This window comes from Elephas maximus, chromosome 6, assembly GCF_024166365.1.
Source record: "Elephas maximus indicus isolate mEleMax1 chromosome 6, mEleMax1 primary haplotype, whole genome shotgun sequence".
NCBI classification, from domain to species: Eukaryota; Metazoa; Chordata; class Mammalia; order Proboscidea; family Elephantidae; genus Elephas; species Elephas maximus.
The window spans coordinates 100948155-100973849 of NC_064824.1; the positions used below are offsets into that span (position 1 = coordinate 100948155).

General features: G+C 42.4%; 1 protein-coding gene across 5 annotated transcripts in view; it reads left to right on the top strand.

Annotated features, from left to right (window-relative positions):
• The window catches only part of KIAA2012 (KIAA2012 ortholog), a 143727-nt gene that overhangs the window by 30448 nt on the left and 87584 nt on the right, over positions 1-25695 (top strand). For 4 of the 5 annotated variants that reach the window (XM_049887879.1, XM_049887882.1, XM_049887884.1 and 1 more), the window contains 6 exons: positions 558-741; positions 1374-1516; positions 6008-6176; positions 8165-8311; positions 16218-16397; positions 19169-19279. In XM_049887879.1, coding sequence (XP_049743836.1) covers positions 558-741; positions 1374-1516; positions 6008-6176; positions 8165-8311; positions 16218-16397; positions 19169-19279 — 934 coding nt within the window. The remainder of the gene's footprint in view (positions 1-557; positions 742-1373; positions 1517-6007; positions 6177-8164; positions 8312-16217; positions 16398-19168; positions 19280-25695) is intronic. The other variant, XM_049887880.1, reaches the window with a different exon arrangement.

Here is a 25695-nt window from a genome sequence, read left to right on the forward strand (position 1 = left end):
TAGAGCAGTTTTAGGTTTACATAAATATTGTACAGAAAGTAGAGGAGCTCCCATATACTCCCTCTTCTCCCTACACACCATTTCTCCTAGTATTAACATCTTGCATTCACATGGTACATTTGTTACAATTGATGGACCAATATGGATTATGTTATTATTAACTAAAGTTTATCATTTATATTAGGGTTCATTTTTTTGTGTTGTACAGTCCTATGGGTTTTCACAAATACTAATGTCATATGTCCACCATTATAATACCATACAGGATGGTTTCACTGCCCTAAAAGTAGCACTTCATTTTGATTCTTAAATTTTTTTTTTTTTTTTTTAGCAAGAAAGCAGAATACGTCAGGCATGGTTAAATGTCATTCTTACTACCATCAATAATAAAATGTTCTAGAGATCCTGCTATTATAACCATGTTTTTCTTCCCAGCATACAAAAGAGATTTGACCCTTGGAACCAAAAGTCTAGCCACAAGGTCTGGCTGTTAAAGGAACCTGCTCTGTTCCTTTATAAAAGCCTGTTTACAGGAATGTGTATCTTTCGTTCCCTAGGACACATCAATGGAGAATTACCATCGTATGCATGCTTCAGAGGAAAGCCACAATGAAAAGATGCAGCAAACCTCTGGGAGGCCCTTCGGGCATGCCTACATTGATCGTTCTTGGCTCCCGAGTGACAAATCCCACATTACATTCTGTGGAGGCGCCTTCCCCAATAGGAAGGTAGATCTTACTGGTAAGTAGCCTAGTGTCTTGCTTGTTGATCTGGGTAAACCTAATCATGCAGGATTCATTTGAGCACACTGAGGCATTGAAAGTGTCACTTCCTTGTGCTACTAACCTTAGAAAATAACAGCCAGTGTCCAGTTGGAGGTTGATATGGGACCCTGATGATCTCCTCTTTGTCTAATGATTAATACACATTTAGGAATCAGGCCACCTGGGTTCAAATCCTGCCCCTTTCCTAGCTGTGTGTGATCTTGGAAAGTTATTTAATCTTGCTGAGGCTCAGTTTCCTCATCTGTAAAATGGTGATGATACTAATTTCCTATAACCCTATTGTGGGATTAAGTGAGTAAATGCATGTAAAATATTTTGCACCATTCTTGTCCTATATTAAGTGCTCAATGCATATTGTTATTGTTGTTATCATTCTCTCCATTGCCTGACTCAGACAGAAAGAACCCAACCCAGATAATGAAATCAGGGATCTCTGAGCCCACCTCAGCCAAAACGTAGCTGCCTCAGTCCTTTGTCACCCTCGCTGCCTTTCTTCCCATTAGCCAAAAAAGTGACAAAAGTTGAAAATCAACTGTCCATCCCCACACCTGCAACTAATAAGTCCTCAGTGCCATCCTGTTTCTGCAGACAAACAGGGAAATGTGAAGCTACTCAAGGACAGAAGCAGCCACTTGTTACAGGAGCCTCCTGCGGAAAGATGCCTTCTCCCTCCAGTACCGTCTGCCACTGGCTCAGAAAAAAAGACACCTGGGGAAGTGAAGAAGAAAAAGGTCGTGTGTGTGTGTGTGTGTGTGTGTGTGTGTGTGTTTAAGGTTAATCCCAATCTAGGAACAAAGTGATGTCTCAACAAAGAACTGGCCTCACCCACTTCTGAGATGACCATATGGGGCTGGAATAAAGTTGTTTTTTTAATTTACTAAATCTTGAAAAGAGTGAACTACAAGGAATTTTGGCTCCCCTCGATGCTACCTTCTCTGGTGGCAACAGAATCCTTTGTTCTCTTAAGGGGCCATGAGTTATACATAAAGATGTAAGGACAGAATTTGAGCTTGTAAGCAGTTGGCCCACTTCAAACTCAAAAGGCTCAAGATTGTGAGTCCAGCAATAAAATTTAAAAAAAAAAAATTTTTTTTTTATTTTAGTTTGGCTCAATTTGCTCAACTGGAAAATGCAGGGTAAATTTTTCAAGCTTACCAGCCTCTTCCAGAAGCCAAGTTCATCTCCTTCCTTAGAGATGTTCTTAGCTGCCTTTGGCCTGGTCCTGCCTTGCAGTTCTTTGTGAGTCTTGGGCAGTTCTGAGGCACCAGTGATAAACAGAAACAAGCAGGGGCTCTGGAAGGCAAAGACCTGGTCTGGAGCCCCAGCAGCTGTGTGAATTTGGGTGGGTCGCTCCACTATCTGAGTTGCAGTGACTGTATCTCTGTTCACAGAAAATAATTCCAATCACACAGGGCTGAGGCAAGGATGAAAGGAGGTGACGTGCTTTATCATGTGTCCAATTGGGAACTACAGCCATGTTAGTTAATTGTGGGGATTTGTGTCATCTGAAGTGATGCTGAAGGAGGCATGGGCATTCCAGGTAGCCTGGGTGCCGAGAGTTTGTTTACAGTCTGATCAGGATTTTCTCAGATTCCCTGTATCTAAGCTAATCTACACCTTCCCATCCATACCAGAAGGACCTCTGTCTTCCCAGGCTCCTTTGGACCAGAGGTCAGCAGCAGGCTGACCTGCCAGAGTCACTGCAGGCTTAAAGAAGGCCCTCCATCTGAAATCCTGAGGCGGCCCAGAACTGAGCCAGGATCAGAGGAAAGGAAGCCCCTTTCCTCAACTCCTGTATATAGTTTAGCAGGAGAGAGCAATATTTTCCACTATATAGAAATGCTGTTTAAATTTTTAATTAGAATAAAAAAATTAAGTCTTGGCTTGTCAGTCATATCTCACACAAATTGTTTGAGTTTGCACATAGGTTTCTAAATGCAAACCCTGTCAAACAAAATGCACAAGGTCAGTATTCAAAGATGGGCAGCTGGTGGGCAGCCAGCATCTGGACAGTAAAGGCCTCCCGGAACACAAATATCCTACGTGTATGTGTTTAGTCAAGAATTTTCTTAATGTCTCAAAATTATAAATGTTACCCTGCATGTATTTTGGTTGAATTTCCCTCCTCATTCAACTTAGAGATGTAGGATGCTTATATGTGTTTCTGATTTTTTTTTTTGAGCACTAAAAAAGTGAGAAATGTTTTTTATTTTTTCTATGAAATGGAGCTCCCTAACATCCAAAATTTAGCACACACACATTTCTTAAAGCTAAGTTCATATGTCAAAGGTTGTAAACTAAAAGAAGAAAATTCCAGCAACTTTTGAAAAATTGGAAACAGGAGGCTCTGACTACTACTTCTACTCTCTCTCTGTCTACACGCACACGCACGCACACGCGCACACATGCACACACGCATACACACACTACCTTACACACACGCACGCACACACGCACACACACACATTACCTTACCAGCTGTGGTCAAGTCAGTTTTGATCATGGTGACTTCATCTGTGTCAGAGTAGAATTATGCTCCACAGGGTTTTCAGTGACTGATTTTTCAGAAGTAGACCACCAGGCTTTTCTTTTGAGATGCTTCCGAGTGGACTCGAACCTCCAACCTTTCTGATAGCAGTTGCACAAGCTAACCTTTTGCACCACCCAGGGACTCCATACACATATATATACACATATGCACCTATATATCTATATATACATACGTATATATGTACGTATCTGTGTATGTATGTATGTATATGTACACATGTTGTTGTTGTTGTTGGGTGCCGTCGAGTCAGTTCCGACTCATAGTGACCCCATGCACAACGGAATGAAACACTGCCCGGTCCTGAGCCACCCTTACAATTGTTGTTATGCTTGAGCTCATTGTTGCAGCCACTGTGTCGATCCACCTTGTTGAGGGTCTTGCTCTTTTCCACTGACCCTGTACTCTGCCAAGCATGATGTCCTTCTCCAGGGACTGATCCCTCCTGACAACATGTCCAAAGTATGTAAGATGCAGTCTCACCATCCTTGCTTCTACGGAGTGTGCTGGTTGTACTTCTTCTGAGATAGATTTGTTCGTTCTTTTGGCAGTCCATGGTATATTCAATATTCTTCGCCAACAACACAATTCAAAGGCATCAACTCTTCTTCGGTGTTCCTTATTCATTGTCCAGCTTTCACATGCATATGATGCGATTGAAAATACCATGGCTTGGGTCAGGCGCACCTTAGTCTTCAAGGTGACATCTTTGCTCTTCGACACTTTGAAGAGGTCCTTTGCAGCAGATTTACCCAATGCAATGCATCTTTTGATTTCTTGACTGCTGCTTCCATGGGTGTTGATTGTGGATCCAAGTAAAATGAAATCTTTGACAACTTCAGTCTTTTCTCCGTTTATCATGATGTTGCTCATTGGTCCAGTTGTGAGGATTTTTGTTTTCTTTATGTTGAGGTGCAATCCATACTGAAGGCTGTGGTCTTTGATCTTCATTAGGAAGTGCTTCAAGTCCTCTTCACTTTCAGCAAACAAGGTTGTTAATGAGTCTTGCTCCAATCCTGATGCCCCGTTCTTCTTCATATAGTCCATCTTATCAGATTATTTGCTCAGCATACAGATTGAATAGGTATGGTGACAGAATACAACCCTGATGCACACCTTTCCTGACTTTAAATCAATCAGTATCCCCTTGTTCTGTCTGAACAACTGCCTCTTGATCTATGTAAAGGTTCCTCATGAGCACAATTAAGTCTTCTGGAATTCCCATTCTTTGCAATGTTATCCATAGTTTGTTATGATCCACACAGTCAAATGCCTTTGCAAAGTCAATAAAACACAGGTAAACATCCTTCTGGTATTCTCTGCTTTCAGCCAGGATCCATCTGACATCAGCAATGATATCCCTGGTTCCACGTCCTCTTATGAAACCAGCCTGAATTTCTGGCAGTTCCCTGTCGATACACTGCTGCAGCCATTTTTGAATGATTTTCAGCAAAATTTTGTTTGCATGTGATATTCATGATATTGTTCTATAATTTCCACATTCGGTTGGATCACCTTTCTTGGGAATAGGCATAAATATGGATCTCTTCCAGTCAGTTGGCCAGGAAGCTGTCTTCCATGTTTCCTGGCATAGACGAGTGAGCACCTCCAGCGCTGCATCTGTTTGTTGAAACATCGCAATTGATATTCCATCAATTCCTGGAGCCTTGTTTTTTGCCAGTGCCTTCAGAGCAGCTTGGACTTCTTCCTTCAGTACCATCGGTTTCTGATCATAGGCCACCTCTTGAAACGGTTGAATATCGACTAACTCTTTTTGGTATAATGACTCTGTGTATTCCTTCCATCTTCTTTTGATGCTTCCTGTGTCATTTAATATTTTCCCCATAGAATCCTTCACTATTGCAACTCGAGGTTTGAATTTTTTCTTCAGTTCTTTCAGCTTGAGAAACCCCGAGCGTGTTCTTCCCTTTTGGTTTTCCATCTCCAGCTCTTTGCACATGTCGTAATAATAATTTATTTTGTCTTCACGAGACGCCCTTTGACATGTTCTGTTCTGGCGATATATACACATATGCACCTATATATTCTAATGAAAAAAAGAGTCTACTCTCAAAGTATCATGGAAATAATCATAGTTCCACCTACTATTATAAGTATGTATATTGACTTATTTAATCCTCACAAATAATTGTTTGTGGTAGGTAGCATGATTATCTCCATTTTACAGAGGAAGAATTTGAGGTTCCATAGAGCAAGCAAACACAAATGTACATCCCTATTTTCTGCCCTTTCTCACCAAAAGATCACAAGCTCAAACAATGTTCTGTACCTTGCTGTTCTCTCTTAACAACAGATGCCAAAATTTCTCCCTGTCAGTACATGGAAATCTCGGCTACATCATTTCAATTGGGCTCAGTTTCTCTAGCTGTAAGACAAAGACTACATTCCCTCTTCAAGGCTCTTGAATTTATCACATTTATAATTCTCAAAGCAATCAGAGGCTAGACTAACAAGGAATGAACTGAGCTCTGAAGAGGCAAAGGGGCCCTTGCTGTTGTCAGATGCACTGCTCCCAGATTGGTTCCATTTACTTCCTCAGCCACAGGTACTGAGCTAAGTTCCCACCTAGCCATGCAGATTGTTTGCTCCTTCTGGCAACAGGGTTTGGAGACTGGCCATCTTAGTTTTTGTTTTGTTTTTAAATTTTCTCCAGGCACCGAAGGCTTTGAAATTACCTCCTATTTCAGAAGAATCACCCAGAGTCCTAGACCCGCTAAGGAGTCAATTTAAAGCCAAGGAACCCCCAACAGAGCTCCTCATCTTCCCAGTGGAGATTCATTTCCATACCCAACACCTCCCAAAAGAAAAAGCCTGCAGAAGAGGTAGGACCCCTGTGGATGGGCACTCTAGTTGGAACTCTGACAGGCCAAGAATGACTGGGATGTGGGGTCTGCTAATCCAACTCCTGTGTCATTGCTGATTCTCCCTAGAGTCATCCCACTTAGAGAATTTTTTTTAGAAGAAAAAGGGTAAATTTTAGAAATAGGCCTCTTCTAGTCATGTTTATTTCCGTTTTAAATATTTTTTATTAAGCTCCTCATCAAGCAATGCGTTTTGCTGAACTGTGGAAGAGACGAACATAGCAAGACACTGTTCTACCTCCAAGGATCTTACATACAAAGGAAGACAAGCATCCAACAAATAAACCCAATGTATGGAAGGCATTAGAGTAGAGGTGCAAGAATTTCCAGGCAACTTATAAAAAATAAATACAGTGTAACACAAGACAACTGAAAAATGAAATATCAACCAAAAAAGAAAAGAACAAGTTAAGAGGAGTAGAGAAATAGGTGTTATCAGACACCTGGGCTAAGTTCATGGATTTAGCTGAGTTTTCTGGCAGTCAAGATAAAAAGTAATACTTGAATCCTTGTCTTATAAAAGTTTGTGTGAAGAGCCCTTTTCCTGATTTTGAATTAGGTTATTAAACAACATCATTAAATGACCTCTAAGATCCTTGTCAGGGCAGAGATTTTTTTTTTTAAGCCAAGTACTAAGAGTGTATAGGCAAAGGAGAGAGAGATGAATTCCACCCAGGACTTTGGAAGGCTTTTTGGATATGGCTTCTGAGTGACTTCTCACTTTGCATGCTAAAGAGAGAGTCTTTCTGACCTTCTTAAGTCATTCTACGGCACCCTTGTCTAAGGTGCATTCTCACTCCTGGGAATTTTCTGGGCAGTCAGAGGGAAAAAGTGACTCTAAACAGCTGACTTCAATTTTGAGGGGCCCTAATTCTGAATTTTCTAGAAACTTCAGCAGAACTACCACAGATTTTTCAGAGTTTTGATTCCTAGGAGTCATACAGGCAGCCATTTTGTTCTAAGGCTGTTTGGAATTCTCACCACGAATAAGAATGCATAACTGTTGAGCTTAAAAGACCAGTCAATGGAAGGGGATACTATAAGGGAACCCTGGGGTTCTAAATCCTTATTGGAGTGTTGGTTACATGGGTATGTATATTTACCAAAACTCACTGAATTGTACACTTAAGATCTGGACATTTCACTGTATGTAAATTTTACCTTTAAAAAAAAATTACCCTTAACTCCTTAAAACACTGGGGTGGGGGGCTGGGGGAAGATATTAGCCAGGTTGGGATAAATCCTGATAACTCTCCATGACGACCCTGACAGGAAGGTCAGGAACACAGTAAGACTATTATGAACCAGATTCTTACAGCTATTAGATACATTGAATTTGTCAACACACTGCTAAATGAAAAATAGAAATAAAGTACAGAGAAAAGTTAATCCATTGAGTTCTCCTATACCTTGTATGTCAGCGAGGAATCTTAGCTGCAATTGTCAGAAATCTAACTCAAACTGTCTTAAGCAAAAAATGAAATGTATTAGCTCATGTAATTGGGAAATACAAGGATCAGATAACATCACGCACAGTTGGATCCAAGACTCAGAAAACATCATCTGGGCACTATTTCTCTCTCAACCCTGTTGGCCTTCCCTCTCAAGCAGGCTCTCTCCATGTGGTGACAAAGATGGCCTCTTAAAATTCCAGGCTAACCTTCTACCTGTTAATCCTAGTAGATAGAATGCCTCTTAATAAAAACCCTTGCTAAAGTCCCAGAATTGCCTTTGATTGGCCAAGCTTGGGTCATATGGTTAAGGCAATGAGGTACTCTCATTAGCCAGGCTTCAGTCACATCCCTGTCCCTGGAGCCAGGAAGTGAACAAACACAGCTCCACCCAAACCACATGCTCTGAGTAGGGGATAGGTGGGTCCCCAAAAGGAAGAGGCTGCTGGCAAAAACAACAGACATCTAATACAACTTGGTGTTCTCTTTGTCTTTTAGGTGCCCCACGCCCTGAGTCAGGACCAGAAACAGAAGAAGCCAGGCCTTTATGGAGACCTCCTCTGAAGCATGCATCCTTAGAAAGGCTTAAGGGGTTAACAGCGCATCTCCCAATAGACGCAAGCAGGGACATGCTCTCACCTCAAGGTAGCTACTCCCTCCCTCCAGCATCCCACAGGAATCTCACTCTGAAGGGAAGCAAAGCAAGACGTACAAGGGTGCTCAGCCAAGAAAAAAGAGGCTGGAAGGGAGGTTAGTTCATTCCCAGCTGCATGAAGATAGCTTTGCTCAGGCAGCAGCTGCCTTAACCAAAATGCTACAGTAAAACTAAGTGTCTAGCTCACAAGGTACTTAGGCGCTAAATCATCTCCCTACAATATGTTCTGGTTGCACATGTGAAACACCACCAAACTTTCTAAAACTTTGCTGCTTGCCCTATATTTCATCCTATGTTTTTAACCAATAATTTTCATTTCTAATCTCCTTATGAATGCATATTTATTTATTTAAAAGCCTAAAATATCAATCAAAGCCTTCATTTCAATTATTCAAAAGATCATGTGGACATTTGAAATTATATACATGGGTTCATCTAAGCGTATATTTTCATGTGCTAGATAGGTTGGAGCTAATGGACCATATTTAGAAATCTTCCTGTTTTCAGAAAACCGAATCTATTTTCCAAAGGGCATGTGCAAGATGATGGTATCACAGATGTTGTTATCTGAGTGGTGGTTAAGTTTCCTCTGACTGGTGGTAATCAGAAGAAAAAAAAAAAAAAAAGGAGATGGATAAACATTGTATTCATTTCCTAAGGCAGCATAACAAAATACCACAAAATACCACAAAATAGATGGCTTGTAAAAACAGACATTTTTTGTTTCACAGTCCAGAAGGTGAGAGTCCAAGATCAGGGTGTTGGCCACGTTAATTCTTCTGAGGCTTTCAGTGAGAATCTGTTCCATGCCTCTCTTCTAGCTTCTGGTAGCTCCAGGCATGCCTTGGCTTGTAACTGCAGCATCGCAGGGCATCCTTCTTCTGTCTCCCAGTCTCTTCTTCTCTTTTATAAGGACACCATTCATATAGGATTAGGACCTACCCTACTCCAGTATGACTTCATGTTAACCTAACTGATAACCTCTTCAAAGACCTTATTTCCAAACAGGGTTACATTCATAGGTATATACCCACTGCCGAGTATAGGGGTTAGAATATCAACATATCTTTTCGAAGGACACAATTCTATCCATAACAAACATTAACATTTATTGAGTTCTTCTCTGTGCCAGGCACCGTCCTTAGATTTTAACAAGTATTATCTCACTTACTCCTCATAATAACCTTGTTATTATCCTGAGAGATAAGTAACTTGTTCGAGGTCACACAGCCCTCCGTGGCTGAGCTGGGGCTGGAGCTCAGGCTGTCAAGTGCCGGAAGCTGTGTTGCTACCAATTTCACTCCACTGCCTTTCAGTATAAACAAAACAATGAAACTATGTCAAAACAGAACATTCTAGAGACTCATAGGTTCTGTGAACTTCCTTTGATTATTGGGGTTTGGTTAGCCTATCCTTGGTGAAAATTATCCTGAAGACTCTGAAATTTCCTTTTTTAAAAGCCAAATATGGTCAGGGTGGCTCCATGTGTAAATATATTAAAAAAGTAGCTGTCCACCTGGGGCTATACCATGTGGGTGCATAGCCTGAGCTAAGAGCAAAGATGTCACCTTGAAGACTAAGGTGTGCCTGACCCAAGCCGTGGTGTTTTCCTTATCAGCAGATACCTCCTAAAACCAAGGATATTCTTCCTAATAATGCAATTATCACACTCAAGAAAGTTAACATCGATATAACACTGTTTTATAATATATAGTCCATACTCAAATTTCTCCATTTATACCGATAATATTCCTTTATGTTGTTGTTAGGTGCCACCAACTCTATTCCGACTCATAGTAACCTTATGTGCAACAGAACGAAACACTCCCCAGTCCTGTACCATCCTCACAATCATCGTTATGCTTAAGCCCATTGTTGCAGCCACTGTGTCAATCCATCTCATTGAGGGTCCTCTTTTTCACTGACCCTCTACTTTACCAAGCATGATACCCTTCTCCAGGGACTAAGCTCTCCTGACAACATGTCCAAAGTATGTGAGACGGAGTCTCGCCATCCTCCCTTAGGGCTAAGTAGCACTCTGGCTGTACTTCTTCCAAGACAGATCTGTTCGTTCTTTTGGCAGTGCATGGTATATTCAATATTCTTCGCCAACACCACAATTCAAAGGCGTCAATTCTTCTTCAGTCTTACTTATTCATCATCCAGCTTTCACATGCGTAGGAAGCGATTAAAAACATCATGGCTTCAGTCAGGCACACCTTAGTCTTCAAGGTGACATCTTTGCTCTTCAACACAACACTTTAAAGAGGTCTTTTGCAGCCAATTTGCCCGATGCAATGCGTCTTTTGATTTCTTGACTGCTGCTTCCATGGGTGTTGATTGCAGATCCAAGTAAAATGATATCCTTGACAACTTCAGTTTTTTCCCCATTTATCATGATGTTGCTTATTGGTCAGGTTGTTAATGAGTCTTCCTCCAATCCTGATGCCCCATTCTTCTTCATATAGTCCAGCTTCTTCGATTATTTGCTCAGCATGCAGATTGAATAGGTATGGTGAAAGGATACAAACCTGAAACACAGCTTTCCTGACTTTAAACCACTCAGTATCCCCTTATTCTGTCCAAACAACTGCCTCTTGATCTATATATAGGTTCCTCATAAGCACAATTAAGTGTTCTGGAATTCCCATTCTTCGCAATGTTATCCATAATTTGTTATGATTCACACAGTTGAGTGCCTTTACATAGTCAATAAAACACAGGGAAACATCTTTCTGGTATTCTTTGCTTTCAGCCAGAAACCATCTGACATCAGCAATGATATCCCTGGTTCCACATTCTTTTCTGAATCTGGTTTGAATTTCTGGCAGTTCCCTGTCAATATACTGCTGCAGCCGCTTTTGAATGACCTTCAGCAAAATTTTACTTGTGTGTAATATTAATGATACTGTTCAATAATTTCTGCATTCAATGGGATCACCTTTCTTGGGAATAGGCATAAATATGGATCTCTTCCAGTTGGTTGGTCAGGTAGCTGTCTTCCAAATTTCTTGGCATAGACAAGTATTTTCAGCACTGTATCCGTTTATTGAAACATCTCAATTATTTTCTGTCCATTCCTGGAGGCTTGTTTTGCAGCAATGCCTTCAGTGCAGCTTAGACTTCTTCCTTCAGTACCCTTGGTTTCTGCTCATATAGTACCTCCTGAAATGGTTGAACATCAACCAATTCTTTTTGGTAGAGGGACTCTTTGTATTCCTTCCATTTCCATTTTGATGCTTCCTGAGTCATTTAATATTTTCCCATAGAATCCTTCAGAATTGCAGCTCGAGGCTTGAATTTTTTCTTCCATTCTTTCAGCTTGAGAAATGCAGAGTGTGTTCTTCCCTTTTGGTTTTCCATCTCCAGGTCTTTGCACTGTCATTACAATACTTTGCATTCTCAAGCTGCCCTGTGAAATCCTCCATTGAACTCTTTTACTTTTACTTCAGAGTCTCTTCTAACACACATTTTGGTCTTTTCTTTCTTTCCTGTCTTTTTAATGACCTCTTGCTTTCTTCATGTATAATGTCCTTGATGTCATTCCACTACTCATCCGGTCTTTCAATGTCAAATCTATTCTTGAGATGGTTTCTAAATTCAGGTGGGATATACTCAAGGTCATATTTTGGCTCTTGTCAACTTGTTCTAATTTTCTTCAGTTTCAACTTGAACTTGCATATGAGCAATTAATGGTATGTTCCACAGTCGGCCCCTGGCCTTGTTCTGACTGATGATATTGAGCTTTTCCATCGTCTTTTCCCACATATGAAGTCAATTTGATTCCTGCGTATTCCACCTGATGAGCTTCACATGTACGGTTACTGTTTATGTTGGTGAAAAAAGGTATTTGCAAGAAAGAAGTCGTCGGTCTTGCAAAATTCTATCATACGGTCTCTGGCATCATTGCTGTCACCGAGGCCATATTTTCCAAATACCAATCCTTCTTCTTTGTTTCCCACTTTCACATTCCAATCTCCAGTAATTATCAATGCATCCTGATTGCATGTTAAATCAATTTCAGACTGCAGAAGTTGGTAAAAATCCTCAATTTCTTCATCTTTGGCCTCAGTGATTGGTGCATAAATTTGAATAATAGTCACATTAACTGATCTTCCTTGTAGGTATATGGATATTATCCTATCATTGACAGAATTGTACTTCAGGATAGATCTCGAAATTTTTTTTGATGATGAATGCAACAAGTTGTCATTCCTGGCATAGCAGACCATATGATTGTCTGATTCAAACTGGCCAATACATGTTCCTTTATACCTGTTGTTTTTCTTTCCATTCAGGAGCCAACTCAGGGCCATGTGTTGCATTAAGTTGTCACATCACTTTATCATTTTTTAATCTAGAGCAGTTCCTCAGACCCAATGTCTTTCACGACATTGACATTCTTTTGTTTGTTTTGTTTTTGTTCGTTTGTTTAATTTTTATTGTGCTTTAAATGAAAGTTTATGAATCAAGTCAGTCTCTCGTACAAAAATTTATATACACCTTGGTATAGACTCCTAGTTCCTCTCTCCCTAATGAAACAGCGCACTCCTTCGCTCCACTCTGTTTTCATGTCCATTCGGCCAGCTTCTGACCCTCTCTGCCCTCTCATCTCCCCTCCAGGCAGGAGCTGCCCACTTAGTCTCATGTGTCTACTTGATCCAAGAAGCTCACTCTTCACCGGTATCATTTTCTATCCCATAGTCCAGTCCAATCTCTGTCTGAAGAGTTGGCTTTGGGAACGGTTCCTGTCTTGGGCTAACAGAAGATCTGGGGACCATGACCTCTGGGGTCCTTCTAGTCTCGGTCTTTTTATGAGAATTTGAGGTCTGCATCCCAATGTTCTCCTGCTCCCTCAGGGATTCTCTGTTTTGTTCCCTGTCAGGGCAGTCATCGTTTGTAGCCAGGTACCATCTAGTTCTTTTGGTCTCAGGCTGATGTAGTCTCTGGTTTATGTGGCCCTTTCTGTCTCTTAGGCTTGTAACTACTTTTTGTCTTTGGTGTTCTTCATTCTCCTTTGGTCCAGGTGGGTTGAGACCAATTGATGCATCTTAGATGTCCGCTTGCTAGCGTTTAAGACCCCAGATGCCATTCTCCATAGTAGGATGCAGAATGTTTTCTTAATAGATTTTATTATGCCAGTTGACCTAGATGTCCCCTGAAACCATGGTCTCCAAACCCCTGCCCCTGCTACGCTGGCCTTCAGAGCATTCAGTTTATTCAGGAAACTTCTTTGCTTTTGGTTTAGTCTAGTTGTACTGTCCTCTCCTGTATTGTGTGTTGTCTTTCCCGTCACCTAAAATAGTTCTTATCTACTATCTAATTAGTGAATACCACTCTTCCTCCCTCCCTCCCCACTCTTGTAACCATCAAAGAATATTTTCTTCTCTGTTTAAATTATTTCTCGAGTTCTTATAATAGTAGTCTCCATATTTGTCCTTTTGCAACTAATTTCACTCAGCATAATGCCTTCCAGATTCCCCCAAGTTATGAAATGTTTCACAGATTCATCATTGTTCTTTATTGATGCTTAATATTCCATTGTGTGAATATACCATAATTTATTTATCCGTTCATCCATCAATGGGCACTTTGGTTGCTTCCATTTTTTGCTATTGTAAACAGTGCTGCAATGAATATGGGCGTGCATATATCTGTTTGTGTAAAGGCTCTTATTTCTATAGGATATATTCCAAGGAGTGGGATTGCTGAATCATATGGTAGTTTTATTTCTAGTTTTTTTTTAAAAAAAGGAAGCCCCAAATTGATTTCCAAAGTGTTCGTACCATTTTACATTTCCACTAGCAGTTTGTAAGTGTTCCAGTCTCTCCACAACCTCTCCAACATTTATTATTTTGGGTTTTTTGGATTAATGCCAGCCTTGTTGGAGTGAGTTGGAGTTTCAGTGTAGTTTTGATTTGCATTTTTCTAATGGCTAATAATCGTGAGCATTTCCTCATGTATCTGTTAGCAGCCTGAATGTCTTCTTTAGTGAAGTGCCTGTTCGTATCCTTTGCCCATTTTTTAATTGGGTTATTTGTCCTTTTGTAGTTGAGTTTTTGTAGTATTATGTAGATTTTTAGAGATCAGATGCTAATCAGAAATGTTATAGCTAAAAACTTCTTCCTAGTCTGTAGGTAATCTTTTTACTCTTTTGGTGAAGTCTTTGGATGAGCATTGGTGTTTGATTTTTAGGAGCTCCCAGTTATCTACTTTTTCTTCTGCATTGTTAATAATGTTTTGTATACTGTTTATGCCATGTATTAGGGCTCCTAGCATTGTCCCTGTTTTTTCTTCCATGATCTTTATCATTTTAGATTTTATTTTAGGTCTTTGATCCACTTTGAGTTTGTTTTTGTGCATAGCGTGAGGTATGGGTCTTGTTTCATTTTTTTGCAGATGGATATCCAGTTATGCCAGCATCATTTGTTAAAGAGACTGTCTTTTCCCCATTTAACTGACTTTGGGCCTTTGTCAAGTATCAGCTGCTCATATGTGGATGGATTTATGTCCGGATTCTCAACTGGCATTGACATGTTCAAAGAGTATGTGCCAGTTGTTTTGTAGAATCGTTCTCAATTTGGTTTTGCCTGTTTCCTTGTGATTAGATTCAGAATAAGCATTTTTGGCAGAGTTTTCACGTAGGTGATGTTGAGTCCTTCTCAGCTCATCACACAAGGGGACACAAAATAAACATCAGTTTGTTCTATTATAAGTGATGTTAGTTTTTAACCTTTATTCAGTTAAAGGTGTACTGCCAGATCTCTCTAGTATAATAAATCAGCAGTTTGTGGGGTGATGATACTATGAGACTGTATGTGAAAAAAAAAATTTTTTTTTCAAGCTAGCTTTTAAACAAATAGCAACAGTTGTGTTGAACATGAAATAAATACCAGCCCCTCTGAATGAGATTAAAACAAACAAAAAATAAAACAACCTGTTGCCATCGAGTCAATTCCAACTCATAGCAACCCTATAGGACAGAGTAGAACTGCCCCACAGGGTTTCCAAGGAGCAGCTGGTAGAGTCAAACTGCCAACCTTTTGGTTAGCAGCTGAGCTCTCAACCACTATGCCACCAGGGCTCCACCAGCCATCCTAAAAAACCAAAAAAACCCTTTGCTGTCGAGTCGATTTTGACTCATAGCAACCCTATAGGACAAAGCAGAACTGCCCCATAGGGCTTCCAAGGAGTGGCTAGTGAAGTCAAACTGCTGACCTTTTGGTTAGCAGCCAAGCTCTTAACCACTGCACCACCAGGGCTCCAAGGCCTTAATCGCTTAGATTACTGAGATTCATTCTTCCTAGAACAGTGCTTGATGGTTTTGAGAAGAGTTAGAGAAAGGGAGAACAGAGGTGGAGCATAGAATGTGCTTTATGGAGTGTTATTATCAATCCTATTGCCCTCCCACTGCCATATGGGGGGGTACTTTGTACCTTCTATACATTAAGGGTGCAATGTAATAATTGGCTCTGCTTAGAAAAATTGCTCTGTGACTGGAAATCTGTACCAAATAATCCCATGAGCTCTAAAGCTGTGGGTGTCCCTTCTTAGAGCTTCAGATCGAGGGCTGGAGAGAGTCCGCAGGCTCTGTAGTCCTCCTTTTAGCTCAGGGTCCCATCAATAAGATGAGACTAACAATAATCACTATTCAATTCCTCTCAATTCTTGGAGATCCCCCAAATGAGGGCCATTGTTCCAGCCAAGAGTAATTTCACCTTGACCATGGAAGACATATGCTCTTTAGCAGGGCTGGTAAAGGGATAAAATTGAGAATGAGTGGAATAAACTACCTAAACCCTAGGAGCCATCACCAAGTTAGAAAAGCGATTCTTCCTCCTTCTTGCTAATGCGGAAGCGCTCTCTCTCATGCTTTTTCCCCTTTTGCTTTGGAAGACGATGAGCCCCAACCCCAGAAAGTCGTTCTACCACCGCGTCTTCTGCCCCCGATTAAAGGAAGAAGAGAGTCAGAGAACCAGAGGGACCTGAAGAGCCCCAGGAGATCAACCCACAGCAGCCCCACAGGTCCCCTGAATTTGAGACAGCCCAGGACGGGGCTCCCAGCAGAAGGACGAGGTAACCGTTCCTGGGGTACAGATGCCCCAGCCTCTCTTTGGCTTGTCTTTGACCCCGGGCTCATTTTCATCATTTGCCAGGGCTGTACGGCAGCCATGATATAAACTGTCTGAAAGCCACCCCATTGCAAAGGGAAAGTGGGCAGCATTTCCAACGATGTCGGTGGGATTAGTGTTCACCATGCATATTCCTCAGAAGTCAGTACATGTTTTAAGGGGTTTGCTGCACCAACATGCATTGCCAAGCTGTACTGTGCTTTCCTCATCCCTGGCAGCAGCGTGTAATGACACAGCTCCCTGCGCTTACAGGGAAGCATGCTACTGAATTTACCGGGTATATTGAACCCCAGGCACTAGTTTTTTTTTTTTTTTTTTTATTGAACCCCAAGCCGTAAACCTCCTCCCCTTCAAATGAGCCTTGTGACCCTGCCAGTAGGAAGAGTCTCCTGAAAGAAGTTATCCTGCAGCCCAGGGCACAACCTGAGGCCTGATCACAGAGAGCTGCAGCCTGCATTTCTACTGAAGGGGGAGGTAGGGCAAGGCCACTCCTGTGACTTGTTGTCAGTCATCCCTCCAGTCAGTTTCAACTCATGGAGACTCCAAGTGTGCAGAGTAGAACTGCTCCATAAGGTTTCCAAGGCTGTGACCTTTCAAAGGCACAATGCCAGGCCTGTTTTCCAAGGCACCTCTGTGTGGGTTTGAACCACTAACCTTTCAGCTAATAGTTGAGCACTTAAACTTCATGCCACCCAGGGATTCCTCCTCTAAGACTTAGCCCCACTTAAATTTTCTTATTGTTAAGATGCTGACAGTCAAGGAGGGAACTAAGATGCTTATGCAAGATCAATAACACAGGAACAGTTGCAGTGGCAGCTTGCACGGGGCCTTTGACCTAAACACAGTTCATAAAGCGAAGGTGCATAGGGTGCAAATTACCCCTGAAAATCCTTTAGGGAGGTGTCATGCTGGAGGCTGACAAGCCATTTTCCAGTCAGTGCAGCCCAGCCAGCTGTCCCTGCCTCGTCAGAGCACTGGGCTGCATTTTCTGCTTGGACACCAGACAGAGATGGCATGTGTGCGGGGGCCAGACTGTGTGAAGAGACTATCTCTGTTAACATCAGAATCACACTCCAGGCTGCAAAAGAAATTCACACTCGCAGAGACAAGTGGGAACTGAGAGCCACCAAGAAGACAACAGATTTCACATCTTTTGTCTCATGCTCACTCAGGGACAGAATGCCTCACTGTTTAAAGTTTTTGCTCTCTCATTTTCCTTCCCCCAAGCATATAAACTTTAATTCTTTAAGCATAAATAAAATACATAGATCAATAATGCTGCTGTGTGTTTGTAGCTGCTTTATTTAAGCCTGCGCTGGACAAAATCAAATCCCCTTCCCCACAGAGCACGTGAGTGCGCGCACACATACACAGACACACTTCCCAAAGATGTTGTTTTCATTTAGAAACCATTTCTGAGTTGGAACCTTTCTTTCACATCCCCTCTTCTTTATACTTTTATGGTAGTGATGCTTTCTTAATTTTGATACAAACTTCAGGTACTTGATGTCGGCATCAAGAGCATTCCTAGGAGGCTACATAGCCCAGAGCACATCCCACTGAATGCGCACATTTACTCAGACATCTTTATGCAGGGGGAACTTAACTAAAATAGTATCAGGGCCATGGCTATGACAAGAGGGCAGCTGAAAGCCTCAAGGGCATATTTGGGGATGAGGGGTGCGTGTGTGTATGTAAGTAAAAGCATGTGTGAGTGTGTGTGGGGTGTGTGTGCATGCATGCCCATGGGAGTGCATGTGTGCAAGTGCTTGTGCCATGCGTGCACACCTGTGGGTGTATAAGTGTGTGATTGTGAATGTCTGTATATGCATGCATGCCTCTGAATGAGCATGGAAGTGTGTGTGGATGTGTGTGTGCACCACTGGGCATGTGTGTATGCCTAGGTGCATGTGTGTCAGTGTATGTACATGCATGCACACCTGCACGTGAGTATGCATGCCTTGTGTAAATGTGCATATATATGCATGTGTGTGTGTGCACACCTCTGTGAATATGTGTGTGTGTTTGTAAATGTGTGTGTTGTGCTTCTGTGTGTGTGTACTCCTAAGTGTCCATTGTGGCTGGTGGCCATCCCTACTCTTGGCCCCTTTACTTTGGAGATGGGGAAGGTAGGGTTATAGAAACACCTTCAATCTTTCTAAGCACCTGTGGGAAATACAGTTTTCTTCTCCCCCTTAGCCTGAGCCCCCTGGAGTCACTAAGCAGTCCCAGAATTTGGTCCCTGCATCAGGGTATGGCTGTGCATGCTGAGCACCACACAAAGGCATCTGATGGAGAGGGAAAGCTGAAGTTGGAATCCCCAAGCCCTGTACCCAGAGTCTGGACTGCACACACCTGGAGAAAGGGGCTTCCTTTCCTTCACGCCAGGTGTCCCCCATCGGCCAAGCCTAGCCCCAGTTGGGCTGCTTCAGCCCAGTGGGAATGCCATTTCCAGACTCACACAAAGGCAAGGTATAGGCTAGTGGCAGCCTCACCACGATCATCCCACCCTAGATCCCAGAGGACAGGGCCTAAGCAACGGCCCTGCTATGCCAAATCCCAGGAGTAGGGCTCCCACTATTCTCTGGTGAGCACCTGAATACACAGGTATCTGTGTGCCTGTACCCACCTGGAATTAGGGGAACACAGTCCAGATTCAGCTTCCCTCACCCGTACTTGTGCTAACACTGCCCATGCCTTGTGTTTATTTTGAAGGAGATCCCAGGGGCCCCACACTGGGACACTACTTCCCGGGTCCAGATGGAGGAAAAGTCTGTTTGTCCCTCCTGGGGCCTACCCAATCTGAGGATCTTCTGCGTGTTGAAGGTAAGATGACACATTCCAGGTCAGCCTTGTTTTCAAAGGGGAAGATTTTACCTGCAGCTTCCAAAACTTCCCAACAGCAGAAAAAAGCAGGGGCATCATGAAAAATAGACCCAAGTCAGCTGGTTTCTCCCCTCTCATTGACACAGAGGTGCTTCTGTAGCTCAGACACAATAAGCCAATGTTTATATAACAAGTTTACTCTTGCCGGAGAAGCTGGAAAGAGAAGTTCCAGTGGAATGGCTTGGAGGAGGTCTAATGTGCTGTGTCGATGCCTTGATGAGAATGATAAAGCCCTTCTGATATTTGCCCAAACTAAGCACTGCCTTTTCTCTTTTTTCCAACCACCCTCCAGAGGTGGAGGTGGCTAATTAGTAATCCAATCAGGTATTTTGTTATGTACGTTGGCTCATTGCTGTGAATCATCTGGCTCTTGACAGATATCAAGGCCGTTTCCAACAACCCTCTGGCACATTAAATTTTTGGAAAAGAGATGCTGGCTCTGGGCATAGCCATTTTGCTAAAGAAAAAAAAAATGAAGTCGGGTGGTCGTGAGTGTCAACTGTTCGGGAGCCATCATAATGTGTATGCATGAGTAGTAAAGCCAGCAGGCCTCTTGCTGAGGGAGATTACGATCGGCACTCGTTTGGTGAGTTAGGTCACAACTGGCTTAAAAAAAGCATGGACTCAGAGCCAGGAGATTGGAGTAGCCCTGGCTTTCGTCTACATTGCCAGATAATTTTGGGTCAGTCTCTCATCCTCCCTATGTCCAAGGTTCCTCATCTGAGATGAGAGGATTGGACTACATGACTCCCTTACTGTTGGCAGCTGGAAAATTCCTTGACTATTGCTATATTTTACATCTTGTGTCCATTGCTATTGAAGTAGCCACCTAGTATATGGGTTTCCATAAACAAGAATGCTTTTGTTTCCAAATTCAGCATTAAAGAATATCCATCACCACTGGGGTTATAACATGATGTGAGTATAAAAATAACTTGGTTCTGAGTTGGCGCAAGCAGAAGTTAGACAGACGGAGACCACTGCCAGCGTGGCACAGCTGGTACAGCAGCTGGAAAGCAAATATGATTCTGTTCCCCTGCTGCGCATTGTCCACTCTGTTCCAGAAGAAATAGCTCCCCTTTTGGCAATGCAAAAGTCAGAAGCAGAAAAGGAAGCATTTAGGCTTTAAATGTGTCATCACCATTGTCCATATAATGCTTCAGTCATTTCAGTATCCCCAGCACCTAGCACAGCCTCTAACACATACATAGCAGAGTCACAATAAATGTTCACTGTGAAAATCTTCCAAAAATTTGCACATTAAAGGAAGAAAGAAAGGAAAGGAGGAAGAAAGAGAGAGAGAGGAGCCAACGAGAGAGTGAGCAATGGAACTTATGTTGAATAAATGGAGACTTGCCTGCCACCTTGTCCTAATCTCATGGATGAAACATTTAATCCTTCTTGTCTCTCAAACCAGAAGGCATTCAAAGTGTGTTACTTGAATGAATGAATCAGTCATTGGCCTTTTCCCACCCTTTCCTCCATGTATAGTTGGTTGACCTTTAGTCTTGATGGTTACTAGACTACTTGGAAGGAGGGGCAGGACCTTAACTCACATCTCCTCACAAGGGTCCATAGCACAGGTCTAACTTTCTAAGGGTCTCTATTAATGGGAAAGGAGTTTGTTTTGGGGGGTTGTTTATTTGTTTGTTTGTTGTTGTTTTGAAAGTAGTATACTGAACAAATTTTTTTCTTCTTGCAAAGGATTTGTCCCAAATCACACCAAACTATTTTGCAGCTCAGTTTGTTCACATTCATCTTGATCATCACTCCTATCCTACCCCTCCAGTCTTATCTCCCACTGTATTTCCACTCACCCTTTTCTCATATCCTTGATGGTCTAAAAACACTCAGTCTTCCTTCTCTCATCTCCAAGTCTTTGCCCAGGTTGGCCCCAAATATTTAGATTAGCTTTAAGTTCCAGGCTGAAAACAAACAAACCTGTTGCCATCGAGTTGATTCTAATAGCCACCCTGTGATCGTTAAGGTTGTGTGTCAATTTGGCTAGGCCATGATTCTCAGGGTTTGGCAATTATGATGCAGTTTGGTAGTCATATGATGATGTGATCACTTCCATAATGAGATCTGATATAATGTGACCACCTCCATGATGGAATCTGTTATGAGCAGCCAATCAGATGAAAGGGAGTTTCCTTAGGTATGTGGCCTGCATCAGATATAAGTGGACATTCTGGCAAGGTTTGTGGGCTTTTGTTTGCTCTAGATGCTGCAGCTGACTCCTGTTTGTCTGATCTCCAGTTCTTGGGACTTGAGCTAGCAGCTTACCTGCAGTCTTGCTTGCCAGTCTTGGAATTTGTAGTCTTTGCAGCCTGTGAGCAAGAGCCCTGCTCTCTGACTTGCTGATCTTGGGTTCACCATCCCCTGCGGCTACGTAAATCAGGAGACGCCTCTATTCTGACCCACGTACTTAGGACATTCCAGCCTGTACATCTGCATGAGCCATTTCCTTGTATAAGTCTCTCTATATAGATATTTATATGCTTTACTGGTTTTGCTTCTCTAGAGAACCGAACGTATGACACATCCTATAGAACAGAGTAGAACTGCCCATAGGGTTTCCAAGGCTGTACTCTTTACAGAAGGAGACTGCCACATCTTTCTCCCATGGAATGGCTGGTGGGTTCGAACTGCTGACTTTTCAGTTAGCAGCCAAGTGCTTAACCACTGCACCACCACGGCTCCTTCTGGGTTAAGATCCATTTTTTCTGAGACATTTGCCTTAATAAATCCCGCTTATTTTATAGAGCCCACTTCTCTTTCTCCATCCAATTTCTGTGATTATTTTATTTATCTCCATCTGTTTTCTGTTTAGCTCTCAAATATATATATACATATTAGAGAACAAAGGTAACCTCTTATCTTTAGGATATGTCCAAGAAATGCTTGTTGATTGACTGAACGCCCCAGATGGCACAAAGGAAATTTCTTTTGGGATCGTAGTTGTTGGTAGTTTTTTTAAATGATAAAAAGTCTTGAGTAAAGGAGGAAATATGATCTGTCTGATCTTTTTGAGACTTTCAGACTCTATCAACATCTATTTGGAAATAAATTCTTAGGCAATTAGATCATGATATCTTGCTTTCAGACAGCACAGAGAAATGAATAAACCTCAAAAGGAAAAAAAAATTGAAGACTAGAGCTGGAATTTGACTCTCTTGGTCATGTCGGAATATTGCAACACTTAGAAAACTCAAAGCCTTGAGAAAAGAAAAGTTAACTTGGAAGGATACAAGGTAAAATATTGGAAATGCTCTCTAAATTGCTTAGCCTTGACTCCATATCCTTCATCTATGCTCCTAGTCATGGTGCAAACAATAGAAGTGTTCTTTCAGACAGTATTGCAAGAAGTTCTGTGAGTGTTTATGCCAACGATTCTGGTTGAAACTTCAGGTCTCATGTAAATTTTAATTCCTGGTCTCTTTCAGGGTTTCCATTTATCGTTTGTTTTTGTCTTAAATAGGTTTTTACTCCAAAAATGCACCTTGTTCTTTGGCTCCCTTGCAAGTCTTTATTGGTGTGGTGGTTTTAAAATATATCTACAAATTCTTTCACACTCCTTCCTTCAAAAAAGGAGAGCCTAATTCTCCTCCCCCTTGAGTGTGGGCTGAACATAGTAACTCACTTCTAATGAATATAGAATATGATGGAAGTGATGATGTGTGACCTCTGAGACTGGGTCAAAAAAGGCATTGTGGCTTCCTCCTCGCTCTCTCTCGGGTTACTCACTCTGGGGAAAGCCAACTATCATATCCTGAGGCCACTCGAGCAGTCCTGTGGGGAGGTCCACGTAGCACGGAACTGAAGCCTCCTACCAATGTTGTTGTTAGGTGCCGTAGAGTCGGCGACCCTATGTGCAACAGAAGGAAACACTGCCTGATCCCGCGCCATCCTCATAATCGTTCTTATGCCACTGTGTCAGTTCATCTCATTGAGGGCCTTCCTCTTTTTCACTGACCGTGTACTTTACCAAGCATGATGTCCAAAGTATGTGAGACAATGTCTTAGTCATCTAGTGCTGCTATAATAGAAATACCACAAGCAGATGACTTTAACAAAGAGAAATTTGTTTTCTCACAGTCTAGCAGCCTAGAAGTCCAAATTCAGGGCATCAACTCCAGAGGAAGGCTTTCTCTCTGTTGGCTCTGAAGGATGGTCCTTGTCATCAATCTTCCCCTGGACTAGGAGCTCCTCTGTACAGGAACCCCGGGTCCAGAGGACCCGCTCTACCTTCTTGGTGGTATGAGATCCCCAAATCCTGCTTGCTTCCTTTTCCTTTCATCTCTTGTAAGATAAAAGGTAGTGCAGCCCACACCCCAGGGAAACTCCCTTTACATTGGATCAGGGATGTGACCTGAGCAGGGGTGTTACATCCCACCCTCATCCTCTTTAACCACAGGCAGAGATTATGATTTATAACACACAGGAAAATCACAAAATGGAGGACAACCACACAATAGTGGGAATCGTGGCCTAACCAAGTTGACACATATTTTGGGGGACACAATTCAATCCATGACATTCCACCCTTCCGCCTTCCAAAATTCATGTCCTTGCCACATGTAAAACATATTCACCCCATCATATTATAGCAAAAGTCTTAAATCAACTCCAAGTCCAAAATCCAAAAATTCCTCTTCATCTGTGAAACCTAGAGTACAAGTTATCGGCTTCCAAAGTACAATGGCAGAACAGGCACAAATTAGACATTTCCATTACAAATAGGAGAAATTGGAGGGAAAGAAGGCATAAGAGGCACCAAGCAAGTCAGCAGAACACATTACATTAGCCCTCAAGGCTTTGAAAATAATCCTCTGTTCTCTGAGACCATTTAAACAATAGCCCTGCTCTCCATACTCTAGGTATTGGCCATACCCTCAGCCCTGGGTTTTAGCTCTGCCTTACAGGCCCACTGGGCTGGAAACTCTGCTCCCTCAGCTTCAGGGGCACCATTCTTCTGGTCTATCAGAGTGGCGACTACACCCTTAGAAACACCAGAGGCCATGGCTCCACTCTTTGAGACCCCAGAGATCGTAGCCATACCTTTTGAGACTGAGGCAGCTCAGATTCCTTGTCTTTTCAGCTTCTGCTTCCTGGTTCCTTGGCCTCTCAGCCCCCAAGCCTCACACCCACATCTGCCCTGCTAGGGCAAGTGTGCCACAGCTCAGTAGCTCCACTGGTAAGTGCCCGGAGGCACCCCACTCCACCAGGAAGCCTCCTGCAGACAGGCACTCATCTCTCTTGCTTGTGGGTTGGCTCCAGTGCAGTCTGGTGCCAGTCTCCTGGTTTTGCTGCTGCCAGTTCACAGCTGCTTCCAGTCCTCTCCTGCTGTTTCTCACCATCTGTGCCATCTCTGGTGTTAACAGTTCTCCTCACTTCCTTCTGAGTCTTCTATCCATTCGTAGTTTCAAAACCGCTTCCACATTTTAGGTATCCTTTAGAGCAGTACCCCACTCTCTCAGTACCAAATTCTGTCTTAGGAACCCTGGGTCCAGAGGACACACTCTGCTCCCGGCACTGCCTTCTTGGTGGTATGAGATCCCCAACTCTCTGCTTGCTTCCCTTTCCTTTTACCTCTTGTAAGATAAAAGGTAGTACAGGCCACACCCCAGGGAAACTCCCTTTACATTGGATCAGGGATGTGACCTGAGCAGGGGTGTTACATCCCACCCTCATCCTCTTTAACCACAGGCAGAGATTATGATTTATAACACATAGGAAAATCACAAAATGGAGGACAACCACACAATAGTGGGAATCATGGCCTAACCAAGTTGACACATATTTTAGGGGGACAGAATTCAATCCATGACACATAGTCTTGCCATCCTTGCTTCTAAGGAGCATCCTGGCTCTATCTCTTCCAAGATAGATTTGTTCGTTCTCTTGACAGTACGCGGTATATTCAATATTCTTCGCCAACACCATAATCTGAAGTCATCAATCCTTCTTCAGTCTTCCTTATTCATTGTCTAGCTTTCACATGCATATGAGGTGATAGAAAATATCATGGCTTGGTCCAGGCACACCTTAGTCCTCAAAGTGACATCTTTGCTTTTTAACACTTTAAAGAGGTCTTTTGCAGCAGATTTGCCCAATGCAATACATCATTTGATGTCTCAACTGCTGCTTCCACGGGTGCTGATTGCAGAATCAAGTAAAATGAAATCCTTGACAACTTCAGTCTTTTCCCCATTTATCGTGATGTTGCTTATTGGTCCAGTTGTTTTATGTTGAGGTATAATCCATACTGAAGGCTGTACTCTTTGATCTTCATCAGCAGGTGCTTCAAGTCCTCTTCACTTTCAGCAAGCAAGGCTGTGTCATCTGCATAACGT